We start from the raw sequence: 15,911 nt of genomic DNA on the forward strand, positions 1-15,911 counted from the left end.
ACAGTTGCGTGTCGCTGCACTGCTTCATGAACAAGTTATACAAAGCAACCGCAAAGTCCCGACCGCTCCGCTTTATGTAAGAGCTTTCAGACCAGTGCACTGCGACTTGTGAACCACGCCAACCCTCGGAACAGCCCAGGCCGCTCGGCTCCCCGGCGCTCCCCCCTTCTGAGCACTGCGGCTTCTCAGCAACACGTCTTCATTGTCACGGAAGTGTTAATAGTTTTAATACTTTCTTTCATTGATAATGGGCAGAAATATACTAATACTTTGTAATTTGTCAGCTTTCCTTTTTAAAAATAAACAGCACAAAATAAGTCACTGAGAACTTTTTCCTGCAAAGACAAAAATGATTATTTGTCATAAGAATTTAGAAGAAAATATATATATTTCCTTAAACCATTTTCTCCTTAATTCCAACCAGCATGTGGAGATTATAAAAATAGAGTCTATTTACAGGGCACAGTGTGCCCCAGTGACACACGAAACAAGGCGAGGACGAAGCACACACACACACACGGACCCGCCTCCCGGACACACAGCTGCACCCGCACCACGGTACCTGCGGCCCTACTGTGGGCCGTGACAGCTGCCGACACACTGGAGGGAGTCAAACACACAAAAGTGAACAATAACATCGGCCAAATATGCCTCAAATGTCCACGTTTTATAAAACGAGTAAGACGTGTCCAGCGAAGAACAAGAAGTATAAAAATAGCGTTGGTGAATGGGGCGAGAGCGCCTTCCAGCACGCGGGGCGGGCTGACACACCAGCGAGCGCCGCGGGCCCAGCGCAGCCTACGTCACCACGTGTGGTCTCATCCCGTCTTCCGTGAGGTCATACCTGAGAGAACGGGGAGAGGAGGGCAGACAGGCGGTCAGGGGGCAGTGTCAGCAAGCAGATGGGGGCTCCCTGCCCAGCGGGTTGTCGCCTGCAGTGGGACACTCACCACTGGGTCCAGCCTTTGGCGAGCTCTTCCGACGCCAGAGCAACCAACACCTGTGGGTCAGAGAGCATCTGTGAGCTCGGGCTGATGGCGCCCCGTTGGGCTCTGCCACTTCACCCGATCTCCCCAGCCCCCTCCTGTCTCCCTCCGGCTGCTCTGTGCAGCTCTCCTTTACTCTCAGCCCCTCATTTTCCAGAGTTCTGCCCTAGGGAGCACCTGTGAACGAGGTGGTCGATCCTGGCCAAGAGGTCCTTCCTGAGCCCGCCTGTCTTAATGTCCAGTCACTGTGAACTGTCAGTGGGGGTCAGGGCTACGGGCTCTCAGGCCACTGAGGGCAGCACAGCTGGTGAGGACTGCCCATAAATGGCACCTGCACCAAGCCTCTCCGCCCCTTCACCTCCACGCGCCTTACCAGAGCACGTACTCGAGTTACATGTGGGTGGGACAAAGACTGAAGGAGTCCAGAGAAAGAAGGCCAATGACGTGACAGGGTAAAGCACAGGTGGTTAGCTGGGGAGGGGCTCCCCTTCGGGTTTTCTTTCATTGCGATACGTGAAAAACTAACCTTTCTTCCACTACAAGTTCATGGTATTAGTATGACCAATATGCCAATACTGAACATGTGAAAACGATGAAGTAACATCTTCACAATGTACGGATGTCAGCTGACACAGTCTTTCACGGTCCGCTGTTTTATCAGTAAGCACTGATCACGGAGTAAGTTCACCCCAAATGCACTCTGGGGACTGTTGAATTTTCACAAAGTGGAGGAACCCACCAAGGATTTTCTCAAACTTACTTTGCCGAGCAGCCCTTTGTCTTTGGACAGGAAGCCGCCACTGTTCTTCACGGCGACGTCCAGTGTTCTCCTCTGCACGTCTGGTAAGGAAACGCTGAAATCAAAGCTGGGGGAGAAACAGGGCCTTCCTCAAATGTCTTCCTCACCTTGCTGCAGTTCATAACTAAACATGACCTTCATACTTATGAGACCACTCCAAATGTTACAATATGTCTGTCACCATAAAACAGGATTCTTGCACTACATTGCTGGGGCCGGGATTTCATGAAATCACAAAGTCAAAGTATTTTCCATTGTTTCAAACATGAGAGAAGATGCTGGACTGTGGCCCCCCCATGTGCGGGGCAGGACAGCTAGCACGTGGGCCGTGGATATTGTATGCAGCTCACCAGGAGTCAGGCTGGTTCCCCCCCGCCCGTCCCCAAGACTGAAGCAGAGCCGTTTCAAAGCCTGGGCAAACTGGTCCACAGCGCTCTGCGATCTGGCTTCACCACGGGAAACCGTCTGCACTGTGCTTTCCAGTGGCTGAGGGCAGATGCCACAGACTGCAGTGCCTTCGGGGAAGCAAGTCCTCGAAGCCTGCTGGTGTGTGGCCCCCGTGCCGCAGGGTCTCTGGCAAACTGGAGGACTGAGGGCCTGCGCCCTGGGGGACACGTGGCTGCGGTGTGGCCGGCCCTCCCAGGGAGCTGCCACAGCTACAGCCCCAAACCTGGGGGCTCAAAGTCTTCAGTGCTGCCACTAAGTAGGAACACTGACAAATACAAGGTGTCCACCCTGGGAATTGGCGCGTGCCTGTCAGTGAGAACACAACAGAGGACTGGCAGCACCTCTAAAGATGAAGTGTAGACGGAATTAGTAGAGATGGAAACCATTTGACTTCATTATTTCCCAAAATGCTGGTGGCTTTTAGGTACAGAGGACTGCAGAGTGAGACACCAGCTTTGCACAGATGGAGGGTCTTTTCGGGGCCTCAGGGGGCCACCACCCCAGACTGGCCCCAGGGGCGGAAAGGGGCCTCTTCGAGGCCGGACCATGAAAGAGGTGCGCAAAAACCTAAGACAATGAAGCCATGCTCTCCACTAATTTTTAAATTGTTTTGGAAAGCACCTATTTTTCATATGAATGTTGTATGTTAAGGTGTTGCAGATTTATTACTTTTAAAAATATATGTTTTAATATCCTCAGTTTTGATTGGTTAATTCCTTTGTTCTTCCCCTCCTACTAGTCTCCCCACCCACATTCACGGCTCCTCACTCCTGCCCACTCCTGCCCGAAACCTGCAGTGTTAACTCATCTCAGACCGCTCGCGCCCCGTCTCGGCTCTGCGCCCTCGGCTCTGCGCTTTAGTCCCTGAGAGGCTCCGACTGGGCCTCTCTAATTCAATCTGACAGTCTGTCAGCTGAGTCCAGTCCATACCTCTGATCGAACACGGGATTCAGTGTTTTCTTTGACACGTGCGTTTTTCTCCTTCCCGACCTCCTCTTGTCCGGCAACAAGTACATGCGGACGTAGGGGTCGGAGCCGTCTTCAGAGAAGGCGATGAGATTCCTTGTAACACAAAGCAGAGCACAGCGTACATCAGAGTCTACAACAGTGGCAATTAGTGTCACATTCGAATGTACTGCAGTCAGTCCTCAAGTAACATCGTTTTGTTATAATAATGTTCACAAGGAAAAAATTCCCAAGGTGGAGCTGTCTGCCTGGACCTCGCACGTCCTCCTGCGTGTGCCCCGGGGACTCTGGCGAGTCCAGACTGTCTGAGGGTACAGTGCAAGCGTGAGGGGCCCCCAGATGGAAGGGTGCCGGGTCCAGGGTGTTCCCACCGTGTGCCCTGAGCTGCCGGGAAAGGCTCTAGTCACTCGTGGACCAAAACTGGAAGAAGTGGGTTAGAAAATTACGATCTCATTTGTTTTTATTCATCTTCCTTAAATGTACGTAGAATTCACATTTATCTCAATGTTCAATACTAGATGTGTTTTGGGTCTTTGTTTTAGGAGTTTGGTGATGTTTTTAAGACCAGAAATATGCCACAGGACCTTAACTGCTGTTTGAATCGATCACATACTACCACTTCGAGTTACTCACTCACTGACCGATCTGGAAACCTAGTCGGGGGACAGTTCAGTTGCAGTTCTCAAAAACAGCCTTCGGTTCCCGTCCCGCAGTGACTCTCTCAGTAGCAAGAACATGTAAGGGGCTCAATCGTATGCGCTGAAATGAACTCTACGTTTATGCAGTCATGTCTCTAAACGTCACTAACTTTACTGTTCTATTTCCAACAGCTTTTTACAAGGTCCACATGCTTACATAAACACACTTACATCACAATCACTATGGAGACAGACAAGTCACATAAAGTAAACCGCTCCAGACCATCATCCTCAGTCAAACACACGAAGCACACTGTCCCCTCATGTCACATTCTCCGAGTCGGAACACAACACGAGAACACCGGCCCTTCCCCACTCGGGGGAGGTCCCAGGGGGCCGCAGGCAGTGGGACGCTCGCTTCCTCAAAAGGCAACAGCCTTGCCTGTTGTGATACATCAATTTCTGGGCCCTCTGAATTTATATAAATTTAGTCTTCAAAATTTAAGCCCCCAAAAACACTGCAATAAAAGAAAAGTATGTGCTCCGGCCAGTGTGGCTCAGCTGGGCATCGTCCCGCAAACCAAAAAGTTGCCTGTTCGACTTCCAGTCAAGGCACAGGCCTGGGGTGCGGGTTTGGTGCCTGGTTGAGGAGCACACAGAAGGCAACCAATCAATGTTTCTCTCTCACATCAATGTTTCTCTCATCTCTTTCTCCCTCCCTTCCCACTCTGGAAATAAAAAAATAAGAATAAAAAAAGCAAAGTGTTTATTATCCAGGTCCACGTAACACCTACAGGGAGTGCTGACAGCAGCTGAGTGGTCATGAAGGGCTATGAACTGACTCAGAGAGTGAAGAGGAGTAAACGCTGAACTCCAGGCTCAGTGTACGATGTAACCGAGAGGCCGCCCCGAGGGAGGCCGGGCTCCGCTCACCTGCAGGCGTGCACGACCACCACCAGCTTGTTTCTCTGCGAGCTGTGCCGGATGGTCAGCTGGATCTGCCCCAGCGGAGACTGTCCCAGTGTCGTCCCGCTGAGGAAAGAGAGCAGGGATCACAGCCGCCCCAGACCTCCCAGGGGCCCTGCGTCCCTGCGGCAGCACAGTACGGTCACGCTCACGTGTGCAGACTGGAGGGGATCAGGTGACCTGGACGCTGGGACACCTTCGAACTTCTGAGCATTAAGCAACCCATCACACTCCCGCTTCAGTGGAGGGTCAGTGCAACTTAATTATTCAAAACTGGCAGCTATCCCATTTAGGGCCGGAAGTGAAACGAGACACAGAGGACTCCTGACTACAAACCGGTTCCGTGGTCTTTGGGCCTGTGGCTGCCCAAACCTACGTATCCTTTCTCAAAACCCGCACCAGTCCCTGGCTCTGTGGTTCACCGACAGGACATCTGATGACAATGCAACATCCCCTTCAATTTCTCTCTCTCAAGGTCAAAGCACAGACTCTAAGACAAGCAGCAACTGCCTGGCTCAGTGTCCCCCAAGACTATCACAGCTGCTCCCCAAAGTCAGCTCTTCAGAAAAAGTGGTTTCTTATTAAAATTCTATTTTCTTCTAGCGCAAGAGAGGAGGAGGGACTGATTTCTTTTTCCCAAAATAGTGGCCGTGAGAAGGTGCGAAAGAGACAAGTATCCTGAGCGTGGTCACAGGAAGGACAGACGTGTGCCTGCACCCTGACACCAGCAGCACACGTTGTCACATCTGCCCCCCCGTTGCTCCTCACGCTCCTCTCAGAACCACAAAGAGAAAGAGCTGTCTCCAGGGCAACTTCCTTCTGCCGAGAGGAAAAGGCTAACATCTGAAGCTTCTGGTCCCTGCTGACTGTTTTGTCCTCTAGGAATCATGGGGTTTTAAGAAATCAACACAAACATCCAAAGATAGACAAGCAGCGGCCGGGGGCAGCAACAAGGCGCTGAGCAAACAGAAAGGGAGAAAAGAAGAGGCTCTGATCCTGCACAACAGACGCCGGTCACCATGGTCAGGGGCAGCAGGTCGGCTCTGGACTCTGCCTCTGGTCTGAGGACAGGCACACGGGAGCGCCAGAGCCTCTGTGTTCATGGGACCCAATTCCCCATCGCGTTCTAACCCTCAAGCAAGCCCAGGCCCTGGGAAATGGCAGGCTTCACTTTGCAAGGGCACCACCCCCAAGCTCCTTTAGCTACGGTAAGCCAGGGCCCCCACAATACGTGGGGCAGGCGGCAATTCGGTGAGAGCAAAGTGTGCGTCTAGTTACTTCTCAAGCTGCCGCAGCCTCTGCCGAAGCTCCTGCGTGGCGATGGGCAGCGATATGTCCGAGGCTATGCTGGGGGTGGGCTCCTTGACAAAGATGTGGCTGGGGGAGCAGGTGGCGCCGACCTGCAGGCTGGAGGAGCTTCGGCCCAGGTCTCGTGGTCCCTGAGGGCTGGCCTCCGCTGGCAGGGCTCTCTCCTCCAGGCCAGGCCTTGCAGTGACCCCGACGACTGGCGTGGATGGGGCTGGGCTGCTGTCACCAGCGCCTGGTGACGTGGACATCTGAGACCGGACAGATACTTTCCTCCCTTCTTTGGAAACTGAGGGTCTCTTTACTCGAGCTGAGTGTTGGTGGTCTGGAGACCTGTCTTGTTTTTCCAGGTGCAGTACCTAGAAGTAGAAAGAAACATAGTTACAATCAGTAACACTGGTAATAGCCTGATGTATTTATTCACAAATGTTTCCTTAAAACTTGGCACAAACCATTATAAAGAATCTGGTCTGTTCAGCTATTCTATTACTAAAGTAATACAATGTTACATAAAGCTTTTAAAAAGAAAAGTTTAAGTAATCAAAGTATCACTTCAGTGATGTGAAAGTCATTTCTGTGTACTCTCTTCAGCCTCTTCCACTGGCAGACACTACTGCACAGCCGTGGCTCATGGTATTGCTGGAAGAGAGCTGCACACCCTGCACAGGCCTAGCCCCTCACCATACACAGGTGGTCTCCTCCACCAGCGATCTTACGGAAGGATGAGAGTCAAGGACACCTCTACCCAGCAAGGTTACCCCAGACGCCCAGCATTGATGGGGGGTTGGGGTGGGCAGCACGTGTCCTCAGCTGTCAGAGTACCTGGATCAATCACTTTGCTAGTCTTTAGTATTTACTTTCAATGTGTACAATGTCCCACTGAGCAGAGTCTGTGCTCCGTAAGCCTATCCTGCACCGAAGTGATGGTGGTGGCCGGAAGTTCTTCCTGCTGTTACCAAATATAGCAGTGGCGAACAGCTTCTTGCTGAGGGCCTCCCCACTTTGTGCACTGTAGCAAAAAGACTTCTGAGTCAGAGAAAGGCCCCTGACCCCAGGGGCTCTCTGAAGTGCCACCTGGAGACACTGTGGGCCTTTTGTAAAGGCTGTGCACAGCCAGGGTCCCAGCCAGAAGCCAGGAGACCATTTCCACTGCCCCTGCCATGCACTAAGTCTGTCTTAATTCTTTAAAAAAGTTCATTCTTCATTTTAATGTGCATTTTTAAAATCAGTGAGTTTCAGCATTCTCTCACGTTTTCTAGTTTTACCGTCAACATTTCCTTAGGTGCTTATAAATGATTGTCTATTTTGGACAAAAACAGTCTTCCTATAATTTCCACCACCTTATAGAGTTTTATTCAATTCTCTCTGCCGAAGGACTGTTAAGGACTTAATCGCAGAAGACTTCATTGAACCAGACAGCAAGTTTCTGGGCCAAAGGATAAAAAAGGGCCAACGGCATTCACGGGAAGGCGTAATGAATTCCACAGGCTGCACAAGCAACCCAGAAACACTGCTCTGTGGGACGACGCTTTCCTGCCAGCCTGGCCCTGCGACAACACCCTGACCACCATCCATCCTGTCCTGAGCCCTGTGGAGCAGTGCCGGGGAGCCTCACCGCTGCAGCCCGTCCCTGCCCACCCTGTGCCTCCGGTGGGAGACTACGCACCCTGAGGGCAATCTTCATTTTCAGGGTGCTGTTGGGCCCTGAATTACTGAGCTGGAATCGCTGGTTAATGGTCATGTCATCACTGGCGAGCAGCCGGCTGAGCGGGATCTTCAGATTCCCCAGTGAACACTGATGCTGCTCATCTCTGACCTGCGGAACACCACAGCACACACTGAGCGCCAGGGGCAAGGCGGAAACCGCAGGAGGTCTGACCCCGTCTTTCACAAGCAAGCGCCAGCCATCTCCTTCCATGGTGAACACAGTGGGAAGCCTCCTCGGGAAGACAGAACACTGTAACCAGTGATGCTACAATGTATCCACATCATGTCTCTGTCACTTCCCCATCACACAGCAAGAAGCACAAAAAAGAACACAACTTTTACAAATCCTTTTTGAACCCAGATGCAAAAACCCATAACAAAACTTAAGCACATTAAACTGAATATGTAGGAATAGGACCTCATGACCGAGTGAGCTTCTCCCTCAATATAGGTGTGCTCGTGAGATTCTCTTATGTCAAACCTTGCAAATCAAATAAAGGCTCGCAAGGTTCAACACCTGAAAATCAACGTGTTTCACCATATTTACAAACTTAGGGAAACCAGTGATCATCTCCCTAGTTGCAGAAAAATCTTTGATAAAATTCCACATCCATTCATGTGCAAACCATCAGCATACTAGTAGCAGGAGAAGGAAATGTCCTCAAACTTCAGGCTTAATGGTGAAGCCCTAAGGCTTCCCCCCTAAGACTGGAAGAGGTCAAAGGTACTTCTGCGAAGCCCCAGGCAGGCAGGGCAGGAAGGCAAGACCCTGGAGTCAGCAGCACTGGCCGCGGGAAACACAGAAGCGGAAGTGTCCTTACTCTTCACAGACAGGCCTGAAGCAGCCACAAAGGAGCTAGCGGAACTAATGCAGTTCAGAGAGGTTGACAAAGGTTGCCAACATACACCCCGGGGAAGTGACAAAATCAACTGAAAGTTTAAAATTAAAAAAAAAAAAAATTTACAGAATCACAGAGCCTGAAATACCGAGGACTAAGTTTGACAGAGATGCACTGATATGGTGCTGGGTCCATAAAAGGTAAACTTCAAATATGAGCAGTTCCTTGTATGCTGATGACATTTCAAGCCGCCTATTAGGATGGCAAACAAAATACCTCGACTTCAAGGTCCTGGCGCTTGGGATTGTGGACGAAGAAAGTGAAGTTCTCTTCCCACACAGGTTCATTGGTTTTGTACCGAATCTGAAAGAAATACCCAAAAATCAGCTCTTTGATATATTCTGTGCTTACTCCTTTATTGTGTTTGAAACCCTGAGATGGCTTTAATTAAATTCCGAGACATACATTTTACTGAGCATGTACTACTATGCATTAACCATGGGACGTGTCCAAAACCCAGAGCCCCAAGCATTCTGAGCCCATGGGCAGGCGGCCGTGGAGTCCCAGTGACGGAGGTTTCGCTGGCGTGGCCTCCTCTGCACCGCCCCGTGCTGTGCAGCGCTGCGCTGCGCTCAGAACAGCTGGGAGAGAACAATGCCCTGGAACTTCAAACCATTCCAGAAATGCTCTCCCATGTGTCCGGGCCTCCCTCCACCCCGACAGAACAGCAGCTATTGAGTTCTATGCGTTTTCAGCGCAGTTGGTTGGTCATCTTTTAAACAAAACATTTATAGAACATTCAAAGAAAACTTTCATCTACCAATGGAGTCAAGCAAAAGCACATTCATGTTAGTTTTAATGTTATTTTTAAAATGAACAGTATCTTTGTTTCCAAATTAAGGAGCTGGTGCTCTGTGAAGCAACTGATTTGAGAAAACGAAAGAGCAACACGGGCACCAGTGGTCCCATGCCCGCCGTGCAAGTGACAGGGACGTCCCAGCACACGGGTCAGCCTCACCTTGCTCTCCTGGGCCTTGTGACCGACCGACATCTGCACCAGAGGGTTGGGGCTGCTGTTCACTTTCTTCCCTGACTGTCCAGAAACAGAAAACAGACCAAGTAAACGAACGAACGTCCTGAAACAGGCCTGTTAAAAATGAAATTATTGGTGCGTGTTAACAGTCACTCCCACTTACTTCCCGCCTTCAGGCACAGGGGCTGAGAGCAACTAACTGGGAAGGGTTGCTAAGCACTCCCCAAGCCGTAACTACATCTCCCATGACACACACTAGGAAAACGTCTATTTATGTGCCAGTTTGAAGGGTTAAGAGCTTTTATTTTTAGAGCAAGCTACTTTGGCAAAATGAAATCTTCTGAATATCTTTAATGTTAATTCCAGCTCTCAAAACTTATTTCAGCAGGACAACAAAATAAAAGTATAATGAATGAACAGAAAATCATGAGCAAGGACAAATGCAGAAGAGTTTATAATTCAGAACAGTCCTTTTGAATAATAAAAATACTATAAAATGTCAGAAATATGTTTTTGCATTTTTAACTTAGTATCTTCTGTTCAAACATGTAGCTACCAAATATCAAATCTCCCTGACCAGCAGCTAAGTAATTTTGACTGGAAGAATAAATGTCAATCTAGAATCACATTAAATTAAGCTGATGTAATAAATATTTTTAAAATGGTAAGAAGCATACTTTAGCACAGAGAGCTAATAAAAGAAAACACAGTAAAACACAACATATACGGGACATGAGGTTTATTTATAACTGAGCCCCACAGAAGATGCAGTTAAATGTTAGTGGAAATTAATTACAAGATCACCATTTTTTTAGTAACAATTTTGAAGTCAATCCTCAACATTGCAGCAATGACAAAAATAAGCACCAAATTCATATGATTATTTGAATAAAATATTACTAGCCCAAACCTACTGCAATAATCTATTTCTGGTTCATCTTTATGACATGAGTGAATTCTGCAAAATGAAATAAATGCTGTTAAAAATTCAGAGGCTGCAGACTATGGTGGCAGAGAATACCATGTTCTCTTTTAAACCCACTCTCTCCTCCTTCTGTGAACAGCGGAACCCTGGGTGTCAGCTGAGCACAAGTCCTCTGTAAATAATGATTCTACTTCCCACCCTCCCTGGCGGTCCCGGTGTGGCGACTGACAGTCTGGCCTTAAAGGGAGGGGCCTCCCCAGGGCCCCCAGGGTGGAGGTATAAGCAGGTCTGAGCCCCAAGCCACACTCTCTGATGCTGCGGGCTAACTCCTGTCTTGCTGACCTTACAACTACTGTCTGAATCTTATTCGGAAGCCGAGAGTGTTTCTTAACTGACACACTTACTTCATCTCTGCAAAAGCAACCACTCATTCCCAGAGACTTCCTATATCTGTCCCTTTTAAGACACACCTTTTCTTTAAACTTTCTGCCATCTTTGAAAACAAGGAAACAGCGGCCAGCTTTGGGACCTGCCTTCAGGAAGGTCGAGGGAGCCGCTCCCTTAACTTGCTGGCTCTGCTCCCAGACCCCTTCTGGCTGTGCGTGTGAGCAACACAACAGACATCTGTTCACCCTACGAGTCCCTGCAGTGTGCGTGAAATAAACACCATCAAGTCAAACCTTAACTGACACGCTTTCTTTCTTTCTTTCTTTCTTTGTGGTACATAAAATAGTGCAGCATCTTAAAACAGATGATGTTTGGGATCCTAAATCACTAAGTCTTCTACCACGATGCCATCTCCAAAAGGCACCGGCGCCACTCGGAGGCCCAGGGCATCAGGCGAGTCTGGACTGTCCCGTACCTACACCTCAGCTCTTCACCACTCGACTGTGGAGGCCCACATCTCATCGAGGCGAACCTCGGTTTTCAAGTCTATAAAACGGGCACAGTACCATTTCCAGAACCTAGTTGTCAGGCCTAAATGCGGAGATGTAGCAACAATTAAAACAGACACATTGGACTGGCTGCACGGGGCCCTTTCCACACATGACCTTATTTAACTCACTCACCAGTCCAGCAAAGAAGACAGCACCTGTCCCCTCTGTGAGTGACTGAGCGGGTTAGGTATCTTGCCACCTGGAGGAGTGACCCTGCCAGGACTCCGGCCCAGGCGGTCTCACAGCCACGCTCCGACCGTGAGGCAGACACGGGAGGGAGGGCTATTGGTGCAGTGCTGTCCAGTGCCTCACTGGACACTGTTACTTCAGCGCCTGCTGGCCCACACGGCATCTCCTCGGCACCGAGTGCAGGGAGGGCTTCGTAAACGCTGCGTCAGAGCAGGCTTGACCAGTCTCCCTCACTTTTGAAATTTAACTCATCCTCCTAGATGCAACTAATTTTAAAACATTCCTGATTCCTTTCTATGGAATTTTCTTAAGACAGTTACATTTAAACCCTCCTCCAAATATTTAACCCTAAAATGTTCAAACAAAGTAAAAAAAAAAATTTGTTAGTCATCAGAAACTTTAAAAGTTTAGCCAGACAAGGCTTGTCCATGGTGTTTGGGGAGTGGAGCTTAGTTTTCAATACACCTCACTGAATGAAGGCAGAGCTTCCGGGAAGGCCTGGCCCCGCCCAGCAGCACAGAGCTCGGAGGCCCCGACCAGAGACGGCCTGACTCAGCATATTGGAAGAGGTGATGCTGAAACAGTCACAGTGCACAGGGGTGCCTTCCAACCACAGTCGGAAGGTTGGTTACGATTTTCAATAGGACTTCCACTTTGCCATTTTCACAATTTCAAATCCAATTAAAATACAGATGATTTAAAACCACCTTACCTATTGCTGCCTCACTCAGGTCAACAGAACAGATGTCTAATTTATCACACTGGAACTTTATAAAATTTAGCTTTGAGGTTGACTTTTGAGGTCTTCTAACTACTAATTTTGGGTAACAAAAGCAGGCGCTCTCCAATGACAGTTCATTACTACTTAGTCATAAACCCACAAGGGTCGAGGCATCATCTCTTTCAATATGTCTTCACAAACTTTTCGAAGGGAAAACCATTGTTTACCTTGAAAGCTTTCTGAGCTGCAGCCTTCTTCAAGACATCGGGGTTAAATTCTAATGGGTTACTCTTTCAAGTCAGAAGAAAATGAATACACCAAGGGTTAATAAAACATGCAGCGAGGAGTTTATGTGTGGTTAATGACATGAACATTATGCAAACAAACGAACGAAATCTTTAAACAAAAACCACCAAGAATTACACAAAAAACAGAAAAAAATCATTTGTAATTTTTTCTTTATGCTCAAGATTTTATCTCAGAATGAATCTTTAATCTATAAATATCAAAAAACATGTCTTTCTCGCCTGCGGTCACTATGCCTCTTATCTTTTGGGTTTCAGCGTCCAGTAGTGATGCTTTAGGAAAGGCTTCTCTTTACGCTCCTTTGTTTGAATAACCCCTAAAATACCTACAATTGCACTGAAATTTTTATCTGAAGTCCCAACAAATGGGCCATACATGTCCAATGACTCTCAAGCCAAATTATACGCTACAGCGGCAGATGCAACTTTTCTTCCTTCTGCAATCTACTTCCTTCGTGCGAAATCTCGGCGGCAATGGGGCCTTCTCCACGGTGTCCGCCATTCTTTGCCAAGCAGGAAGTGATGGGGCTGCTCAGATCACCCAGAGCTTCTCCTGGCTTTAAAGTCCTACTATTATGGGTTGTGTCCTACTTCTGTTGACTGTAAATGCATTACTTTCTGGCCTCAAAAGGGAAAGACTGAGTTGTTCTGCAAGCTCCTTCAAAGGCAGACACGTAAGATGAAAAATTTTACCATTTTAGTTGTAATTGCCTTCAAATGACAAATTGAATTTCATTACTATTTTTTTTTATGAACAGCAGACTTTATAATGAGGAAAGGGACACTCTGCCTCCAGCCTCCCGTGACTGGCCAGCTGGGCAGCTGAGGAAACTGCACATCCAGCCAAGAGGACCGAGTGCCCGTGGGGGCAGCCTCAGCCCGCGCTGCCGCTGCGGCCACCCGCCCAGCTCGGGGGCACTGGGACCCCCAGGTGGGCCGTGTGCTAAATGCACGTGTCATTGCAGCATGCACCAGTGACCACAAAGCGTGCAGGGGGAGGCTGTGCGGGGTAGGATAAAGGGTGCAGGGAGCCGTGTAACATCGTGGAAGCTCCTAAGGCCTGGGGCTGACACGGACCAGATCATCCAGGTGCACTACGTAGGGGCCCTGCGTGAGGCCTCCCACTTGGGCCCCTCACCACTAATGGGGCGGCAATGCCACCTGTACTCCATGGTGAGAAAGCACTGGGTCTCCCTGTCACACGGCTTGCGTTTTCCCATGAAGTGGACCTGTGTGTGAAAACCACCCATCTCCCACAAACCCACCCACAGCATCGTCAACTTAACGTAGCACCTGGGCTGGAGCAGACAGGAGGCTCACGGGTGTGACTCTGGGTCACATGCTGAGTTCAGAGCCAGCTCGGCTACTCATGAGCCTTGACCCTGGATCTCTAATCTCAGCACCTCGAGTGCCACTGGCCCCTTATCTGAGAAGTGACCCTCACAGACTGAGACTAAACGAGCCGTCCACACAGAACCATGGACAGTGCTCCACAAACACAAGTTACCCCAGAAGCCGAAGGTCCAAAGCTGGCCCCCAGGAGGCAGAGAGCCCCCCGCAGCTTTCCTCCGAAATTCTAGCACAGGACTTGATCAGAGACAGCAAGTGCTGAGTTGGCATTGTGAAGAGGCCACTTCCGGTTTGGGGTAAAGTGCGGTGGGGCCACCTCACTGGGGGTAACGCCTGACGGAGTTGAAAATTAAGGGCGTTTTCTGCAGGTGGAGGGCAGGAGCCCATTGGGCTGGCAGCCATCCAGGACCTTTCCTAGAAGTAGAGGAGGGCTCAGGCTTGGGAGGAAATCACTGATCTAACTGATCACTGATCTTAGAAAGCACTGATCCAACTTCACAGTGAAAACCAATGGGGTTTTAAGAAGCAATGACTTTGTTCGAATTATGTTTCTAGAGCATTCTGTTGATGCCAACATTTGACTCACAAAGCAGAGCACATGACCTTGACAATGGAGGAGGACAGGCAGTTTTGACAACCAAGCAATGGCACCAGGATGCACACAGGGCCTCTGGCGAAGGAGGGCGCTGGCACTGCCGCTGGCAGAGCTGGCGTCCTCTAGAAACGCCACCACGGAAAGTCATTTTACAACGGTGGTGCACAACAGACGCCAACATGCGCCCCCGGGGCTCTCACAGGGGCAGATGGGGAGTGGGGAGCCTGCTTCCTGTCGGGGTGGTGGGGCCACGCACCCAACCCTGAGTCCTGGCTCTCCTCCTCTGTCAGCGGGGACGATGTACCTATTCTTTGTGTTCTGCCCACCTCCCTTTTTCCATGTGGAAACAGAATGAGAGCTCTTCCCAAGTGCAAAGCCGCCTCTGTCAGATTCAACTTGAAGAATCTCACTATCGCTGAATTGAATCAGCAATCAGTCGAGGACGGGCCACTCGGACTCACGACTAAGCTGTCGGGGACTCCCTCTCGCCCCAGAGCAAGTGAAGTAACCGTCTGCTACAGTCACCAAGGGCAGTGCAGGGTATCGGGTACAGCAGCCCGGCCCGGGAAACAGAACGTGGGCAAATCAGCTTCCCAGTCCAGATCAGCAATGCACCATTATCCACTCTAGGAAATTCCTTAAGTTCCTTAAAAGAAGCTGAGTGATTACAAACTCAATGATCTTTTTCTCTCTCAGGAGCTCTGGTTAAACAGTGAGGGAGAAGGCAGGTGGATTTCTGTCCTCACTGACCAGTCCCGGGGGCACAGCAGGGACTTTTAAGAGCTATGTTCTAACACTTCTTTTGGGTCAGGAGGAGAAAACAGATTGGAGGGAGTTTTTTGAAAGCTTGCAAAGAAATATTTACATCTCACACTGAGATGAACCACAAGAAAACCAAATGAATCATTATGGCTTCACTTTTTCCACGGGAGGATTTTATTTTTACTTTTTGTGGGCTTCCTCATGACTCACCCGGTGTGTTCATCTCATTATCAGACGTGGTAGCCAGTGTCAGTCACAGCACTTTAACATGTCACAAAACCAGCACACACGGCAACGGAAACCATGCAAGAAAAGCAAGGAGCATGCCATGTAGTTCCATCCGAGGGGATGGTGTTAGAGCTCCAGCACGCATTCTCGCGGCCTCCATGTAAACACAAGGAAGAAAACCCCGGGAACTCACAAACAGCGCTCTATAGACT

At 49.5% G+C, this 15,911-nt stretch overlaps 1 protein-coding gene across 3 annotated transcripts in view; it reads right to left on the bottom strand.

The window, feature by feature from the left end:
• Nucleotides 1–646: 646 nt before the first annotated feature.
• Nucleotides 647–15,911, bottom strand: part of ESYT2 (extended synaptotagmin 2) — a 48,232-nt gene continuing 32,967 nt past the window's right edge. For 2 of the 3 annotated variants that reach the window (XM_053926242.1, XM_045198743.3), the window contains exons 14-23: nucleotides 12,687–12,749; nucleotides 9,672–9,746; nucleotides 8,930–9,016; nucleotides 7,774–7,923; nucleotides 6,081–6,466; nucleotides 4,770–4,868; nucleotides 3,163–3,294; nucleotides 1,747–1,852; nucleotides 951–1,000; nucleotides 647–844 (exon numbers count right to left, since the gene is read on the bottom strand). In XM_053926242.1, coding sequence (XP_053782217.1) covers nucleotides 799–844; nucleotides 951–1,000; nucleotides 1,747–1,852; nucleotides 3,163–3,294; nucleotides 4,770–4,868; nucleotides 6,081–6,466; nucleotides 7,774–7,923; nucleotides 8,930–9,016; nucleotides 9,672–9,746; nucleotides 12,687–12,749 — 1,194 coding nt within the window. In that variant the 3' untranslated portion in view covers nucleotides 647–798. The remainder of the gene's footprint in view (nucleotides 845–950; nucleotides 1,001–1,746; nucleotides 1,853–3,162; nucleotides 3,295–4,769; nucleotides 4,869–6,080; nucleotides 6,467–7,773; nucleotides 7,924–8,929; nucleotides 9,017–9,671; nucleotides 9,747–12,686; nucleotides 12,750–15,911) is intronic. The other variant, XM_053926244.1, reaches the window with a different exon arrangement.

Source organism: Desmodus rotundus, chromosome 6 (assembly GCF_022682495.2).
Source record: "Desmodus rotundus isolate HL8 chromosome 6, HLdesRot8A.1, whole genome shotgun sequence".
NCBI lineage: Eukaryota > Metazoa > Chordata > Mammalia > Chiroptera > Phyllostomidae > Desmodus > Desmodus rotundus.